Source organism: Lactuca virosa, chromosome 8 (assembly GCF_052849685.1).
Source record: "Lactuca virosa cultivar CGN04683 chromosome 8, Lactuca_virosa_CGN04683_v6, whole genome shotgun sequence".
In the NCBI taxonomy this organism is placed as follows: domain Eukaryota; kingdom Viridiplantae; phylum Streptophyta; class Magnoliopsida; order Asterales; family Asteraceae; genus Lactuca; species Lactuca virosa.
This window is the reverse complement of record NC_136433.1, coordinates 335,987,923-335,994,945: the sequence shown is the minus strand read 5'-3', so window position 1 is coordinate 335,994,945 and position 7,023 is coordinate 335,987,923. Positions and strand designations below refer to the sequence as shown.

Sequence of the window (7,023 nt, the reverse complement as noted above, 5' to 3'; positions counted from 1 at the left end):
GAAAATTGTCACTTTGGTCCAAAAAGATTTGGACTAGCACGAGTGGTCCAAAAGTTTGATTTTGTTGCGAGTTTGGTCCAATTTACTTTGAATTTTTTTTTAAATGATAGATTTGCCCTTTTTTAATTTTATTTTCTATTTTTTTATTTTGTTATATTTCTGATTTAAATTAAACAAAAAAGAAAAAAAAGAAATATATTTCCAGTCCTCCCTCCTGTAAACAACACCACCACCACCGATCACCATCTCCTCTCTCTCTCTCTCTCTCTCTCTCTCTCTCGTTGGAACACCTCCGATCTCAACCCTCACCAGCATGCTCTTTGTTTCTTCTCTGGCGATGGAAACAGATCTGCAAACGACGGTTTGCTTCGAGCTAGGTTTTGCTGAGGAACAATCAAGTCGAAGGAGAAGATGAAAGGCGGCGAGAGGCAATATGTTTGCTTCTGACGGTGGTATCCCACAAACCGGCTTCCAGATCTGGACGGAGGAGGATCTGGGCAGAGGAGGATCTGAATCGTCGCCACCAGATCTGTCGATTCAGGCTTTGTAAGGATGCATTTCAGATTCTCAGAGGTGGCTTCGTCTAGAAACCCTCAGATCGACGATGTTCCAGATCTGTAAATGTCGCTGTCTTCGCAAGTTAGAGTTTTAAGATCCGAAAAGTTAGGGTTTCAGATCGCCGACGTCCTTTTTCTTCACTGAAAACCCTAATCCATATGAGATAAGGTGGCGGCGCTAGGGTTTCAGAAGTTGGTGATGATTTTTGTCAAAAATCGGGGTTATGGATGTGGTTTCCGGTGGAGAAGACGAACCAAGAAAGTGACAAAAGGATCTCCGGTGGTGGGAATTAATTAGGATTTGTTGTAGGTGATGACGACTTTCAGATTTGTTGGAGGTTGCTGGTGACAGAGACGATTGGGGCTGAAGGTCGGGCTGAAGGCGGTGGCGCCAACGACGAAGACGGTGGTGGCGTCGACAATGATTTTGGATGACGGTGGTTTCCGTAGGTGACACCGGTTTCCGGCGATGACACCGGTTTCTGGGCTTTATGAACTGTTCTTGAGAGCCATGAAGAACAAACGAAGAGGGAAGGAGAAATATTGGAGAGAGAGAGAGAGAGAGAGAGAGAGAGAGAGAGATTTATTTTTATTTTCTTGTTTTTTAGAGAGAGGTAGAGAGATTTATTTTTATTTTTATTTTATTGTTTATTTTTTAAATCTGAAAATCAGGAAAACAAATAAGAAAAAAGATAAAATATATTAACAGGGGCAGATCCGTCATTTTGAAAAAAAAATCAGAACATATTGGACTGAAGACGCAACAAAATGAAAGTTTTGGACCACTGGTGCTAGTCCAAACCTTTTTGGACCAAAGTGACAATTTTCGACATACCACAGGACCATGTGCAGTTTTGTCAAAAAATAATGACCAAATCAAACAAAACACGATAGTTTATTGTGCTAAAATGACATTTACCCTAACATATATCTTATGGTTCTTTAGTTCCCTTAAAATAGAATCTATCCCAAACATACAAACATATATGTCATGGTTCTTTCTTTTGATAGTGTACAAATATCTAAAGTTTTTTTTTTTCTTAGATATTTTTTAGACCTATTACCAATCCTAAGTGGTAGTCAAATATTTATATCCCTTTTCCATGATATTATGCATGGATCAAATATATCATGGCGAATTCTTCAGAAAAAATATATTTTCCGCAAAGGAATCTGATAAGTGAGATTCCACGAAAATGTTTTCATACTCTCCTTTGTCTGAAGAAATTATTCATCAAAATAATGAGTCAATATTTGATAAAAAAGATAAGAGAAATTTTCTTTTTTGTCATTATATACATTTCAAAGCGTGTGGTATATTTACAAACCAAACAAAACTTCACATGATAGATTCCAGATCCCACAAAATCACAACTTATTTTCAGATTCTAAATATATACAAATTCTAAATATTTTCAGATTTTACAAACCAAACAAAATTTTACATGATTGATTCCAAATCCCACAAAAACAGTCCACAACATAAACACACCCTAAGCTGTAACATTTAGTACAAAAACAAAATCCTTTTCACTGTCGATGGCACATTGTGTGTGTGTGTGTGATGAAAAGAAAAGATAAAGATAAAAATTTCATTTGAGTTTATGGGAAATCTTTATGTAACTCAAGAATCGATTGAGGGCCTTGCCACTGTCGATGGCATCCCTGGCTCTATCGAGGGCAGTTGATACGTCTTCTGCACCCGAGCATCCAAGTAGGTGATCTGTCATTCCGGCATTTAATACAATCCGATCATATGCGGGCCCCTTTTCTCCACGTAACGCGTCTAACCCCAGTTCTATGTTCTTCGAAACCTAAAAAAATTCAAAAAAATAAAAATTGTGTCATTTTGATATGCTATGGACGTACTTGCAGGGCCAGTCCATATTTATATTTTATACAACATAGACTTATTAAATGAAAATGAACATATCTTTTGTATTTGAAAAAATCTATAGCCATGCAAATTAAAACTTCCAAACATCACCTAAAACGATGTCTTTATGAGGTTCTTTGAAGAAAATGCATCGCCTATCATAGTTAACCTTTGCTGAAAACCGACTTCATTTCTAAAAAGTGCAAATCATTTTAACAGAAAATAGTAAACAAAGCTATATGTAGTTGGATTAGTCCATACAACAATTTTGCAAATCATAACCATCCATTGCAAAATTGATGGTCCTTGCTGCCACTTACTAATAAAAATAAAATAGGACAACGCGAAGAGTCCATTTGTCCATCTTATCTTTCAATAATACATTCTAATAAAATAGATAAAACATACACCCTATGAACTAAAAACCCATTAAGAGTTTATATATATTTCAAAAAAGTTAACAAATGGCCTAAAATCGAGAAACATATGCAGATACAACTTACATTCCAACCACTACATAAAGCTTTATTTTTATCTTTTTGCATCCTATGAACTAAAAACTTTATGTAGTTATTGGAATGTAAGTTGTATCTGCATATGTTTCTCAATTTTAGGACATTTGTTAACTCTTTTGAAATATATATAAAATGTAAATAGTTTTTTAGTTGAGAGGGTTTATATTTTATCAATTTTATTAGAAGCTATTATTGAAAGATAAGATGGAAAAATGGACTCTTTGTGTTGTCATATTTTATTTTTATTAGTAAGTGGCAATAAGGACCACCAATTTTGCAACGGATGGTTATGATTTGCAAAATTGTTGTATGGACTAATCCAACTACATATATTTTTGTTTACTATTTGCTATTAAAATGATTCGCACTTTTTAGAAATGAGGTCGGTTTTTAGCAAAGGTTAACTATGATAGGGGATGCATTTTCTTCAAAAAACCTCATAAAGACATCGTTTTAGGTGATGTTTGGAAGTTTTAATTTGCGTAGCTATAGATTTTTCAAATACAAAACATATGTTCATTTTCATTCCATTTCTTGTCATGTCAACCAAATAGTTAAAATCAAGAACTGAAATTCTTACAGATCTATCTGTTCGTGGAGTTTCCGAGGGTTCGAAACCATATTCATTTGCATCCACTATTAAGGAAAAACTCTCACGCGACACTCCTGTAAGAATTAAAATATCATTAAATAAGACATAATAATAATAATTTTATGTAGTTGATTATACGCACCATCCACATCATAATGTGGTGGGGTGTTGAGTGAACGAAAACCAGAACAGTAGTTGACAGGAAGCCCTTTTGATGCATTAATCGATCGCATTTTCATTGTCATTGAAAGCGCCCCTTCTTCCCCCTACACTTTTAAATTAAACTTAATAACTTTTTAAAAAAAAAAAAATCATTTCTTTTTTAAATCATACATACCTTCACCACCAAACCAGCATGAACACCTCTTCGTCTCATGAGCATTAAAAGTGGTTCTTCATAACCTTCATGGTAGAATCCTGCAACCATTGCTTCTTTACCTGTAGCCTGTAATATAAATAACATATCATTTAAAAAAAAAAAAAAAAGCTGTTATATAATATAAGGGATCCACATGATTTTACAGAATTCGAGAGCATTGGGGGAGTAAATGAAAATGAAAATGAAAACTTACCCTCACAAATTGCTGAACCTTTTCGGTTGTTGCCAATGGTGGACGTTTCTTTATATGTTCCCTCATTTCAATCAGCGAATATCTAAACAGACGTATAAATAGAAAGTCAGGAGATGAAAGAGAAAAGGGCAAAATGGTCATTTTCACAAATGTAACAGTTAGATGTGCCAAAAATGAAAAAAAAAATCCTTTTTGGAAGAAAGCTAAAAATAACAACTTAGCAAAGGGACCAAAGATGTGTTGTACTCTTATTCATATAACATGATGCAATCTTGCTATATATATATATATATATATATATATATATATATATATATATATATATATATATATATATATTGCATTGGCATTGAATAAAAATGTAAAATAAGGGCAAAATGATCATTTTCAAAAAAAAAAAAAAAAGTTGGGTTGTTAAATTTGATGGCTAAGGGACCAAATACAATATGAAACAATGACATAGGGACCGAAAGTGAAAAAAAAAAGATTCCTTTATGGACCAAAGATTAAAATACAGCTAAGTACAGGGACCAAAAATGTAGTTTACTCAAGATTTTTACTGTTGCATTGGAATTGAATTCACTGGATTCTGATTTTTTCTTCATTCATTGAATTTAAAATATATATTTTTCATGTCTGCTTACAAAGAGGGGCGAGCTTCACGTTGACTCACATAAGCAAAGCCAACTGCTTCATCCTGAAGACATAAATTTTAAAAGTAACATAAATACAAAAACAGAGAAACAATGGAATTGAAAATAAAATGTAAAAATAACAATAATAAAGACCTCAAGAAGCGTTTTAGCTTGCAATGGTGTTATACTAGTATTTGCTCCCATGAATTTTAGCATTTGCTCCTCAGTTATGCCACCCTGTACACATGATAAGCCATAATATGATTGATATTTTATATGGAAAATTTTTATTCTCTTATATCCGCATAATGTTAATGATTAATAAAGCAGAAAATTAAAATTAGGGGGTGTTTGGCATTACAAAGTCAAGAAAATACCTTGGGTGGCATCCAATCAACACCATGGAGAAGAGATGCTTCATTGTAACAAGATCTTACAGCAGCAACAAAGAGTGTGCTCCTAAAGAAACGTGTGTTTCCATCATAAGGTTCACCATAATGAGTCAATGATCTAACATCAGCCACTGGAACAGGACCTAAAGATTTAATCAAATAATAACATCAAACATAAAATATTTAAATTTATATAATCTTTTCAATTACCCACTTTATTAATCAGTACCAAGCTCATCATCAAATGCAAGGCAGTATGCTTTAAGCTCACGATCTGTCTCCCTATTCATTCTTTGACCTATCAAGAATGCTGATAATAGAGACTCACTTACAGTGTCATGTTCCAATAAAGGAAGAACATCTTTTAAAACACCTTGAACCTCTTCATACCCAAGATGACCTCCTGCTAAAACTTCTCTTAGGGCACCCACAAGTCTCATTTCATGACTCCCATTGCCAACATATTGTGGCCCAATTGAACTCCCGAGTCTCATTATGGAACCTTCTGGATCAGCTAGAAAGATTATGTCTGAAGGAAGGGTTCGAACTAAATGAGGCCAATATGCATCCATTGCACGCCTTTCTCCTTCACTCCATTGAGTTGCTTCTGGAAATGTATTTGCACGAATTGTCATGGCTGCAAAGAATGCTCCTAGTTGAGCTTTTGATACCTGTTCTTCATCTTTTAGGTCTCCCTTTGCTGACATAAACATAAGAAGGCTATATTATACTATATGCTAGGTTACCTTAAAACACATGAAATGTATTTCTCAATCTCAACACAAATTGGTAGGCATACTAATAGGTAAAAATTGCAGAAATGATGATATTAATACCAAGTAGTATAATGAATCACTTGGGAGGTTACTCATTTCTGTATATAAAGAGGCACCTTGACTTTCTAAGGTCAAACCTAGTATTTCAATAACTTAAGATTCGTACTCCTAACTCCATGTCAGTTTGAGATTAATGGATGAAAGTGGACAAACAGGCAAGTTTAACTTCAAAAAAATTCAAACATGGAAGTATTGGAATACTCATTGGACTTGGACACCCCATAATTTGAATTTGTTCCATGACTAGGAGAGTTACAATCAAATTCACCATATTTTTTTTCCTAATACTTGCATCTTATTGATTATGCTGTCGTTGAATGCATTTGAAATCTGAAGAACTAATATCAATCTCAAAAGTGAAACTGTGTCCAGAAACGGGCTAGCATCTACTCATCTAGTGACTAATCGCTTCATTTGAACTTAATCGAAATGTACAACGCAGGAATTAAGATATACTATTCATGAATTTAAGCAACCTTTATAATCTAATGATGGAAACTAATACACTCAAAGAGTAAGCGGAAAATATTTTACCAGATCGTAGTATGGTATCTAAAACTTTGAAAGCTTGTGCTTCTGTAAGTGGTTTGGTTTGTGTTGGCCCAGTACAAACCCTGGTCTGAGCTTCTAACACCGTCTGGTTAGGTTTCCTATCCCTCTGACTCCGAAACGAAGTTGACAATGTAGGATTTCGTGCATCTGATTCAGTAAGTCCATAATACTGATCAACTGAAGCTGAATCAACCACGGAATTGACGGTTAATTGGCGTTTTTGTTGTCGGGATAAGAGAAATTTTGCGTCGTTTGCTAGGGGGAACTGTAAATACGCTCGACTGTTGGATTCAGTTGATGAGGATTTGATTCCAGCCGAGCGGTTGATTGAGGGGATTGTGTTGTGGAGCAGAGATTTCATGGCGATTTTAGGAACTTTGCTTGAAATTTGGAGACGATTACATGAAATCGGAACTTATCAACGTGAAAATGAGTTGAAAGTTGAAACCAGAGAAAAAAAAAAAGGCGGATATATCAACGTAAGAAAATGGAAAGA

At 34.6% G+C, this 7,023-nt stretch overlaps 1 protein-coding gene across 1 annotated transcript; it reads right to left on the bottom strand.

Moving 5' to 3' along the window:
• Nucleotides 1-1,932: 1,932 nt before the first annotated feature.
• LOC145133019 (anthranilate phosphoribosyltransferase) lies at nucleotides 1,933-7,023 on the bottom strand. Its single transcript, XM_079067965.1, has 10 exons — nucleotides 6,510-7,023; nucleotides 5,369-5,839; nucleotides 5,125-5,282; nucleotides 4,901-4,984; nucleotides 4,757-4,809; nucleotides 4,113-4,194; nucleotides 3,878-3,985; nucleotides 3,683-3,806; nucleotides 3,529-3,614; nucleotides 1,933-2,371 (listed from the first exon to the last, which is right to left on the bottom strand). Exons 1-10 carry the CDS (start codon nucleotides 6,886-6,888, stop codon nucleotides 2,150-2,152), a joined length of 1,767 nt encoding a protein of 588 aa, XP_078924091.1. The 5' UTR covers nucleotides 6,889-7,023; the 3' UTR covers nucleotides 1,933-2,149.

What these genes read in the sequence shown, in the direction of transcription:
- LOC145133019 (XM_079067965.1), bottom strand. Translation starts at nt 6,888, where the DNA reads ATGAAATCTCTGCTCCACAACACAATCCCCTCAATCAACCGCTCGGCT. An exon ending in AAGCTAAAACGCTTCTTGAG is followed by an intron (nt 4,810 to 4,900) that starts GTCTTTATTATT and finishes TTATGTCTTCAG; the next exon opens with GATGAAGCAGTTGGCTTTGC. An exon ending in CGTGAAGCTCGCCCCTCTTT is followed by an intron (nt 4,195 to 4,756) that starts GTAAGCAGACAT and finishes ACGTCTGTTTAG; the next exon opens with ATATTCGCTGATTGAAATGA.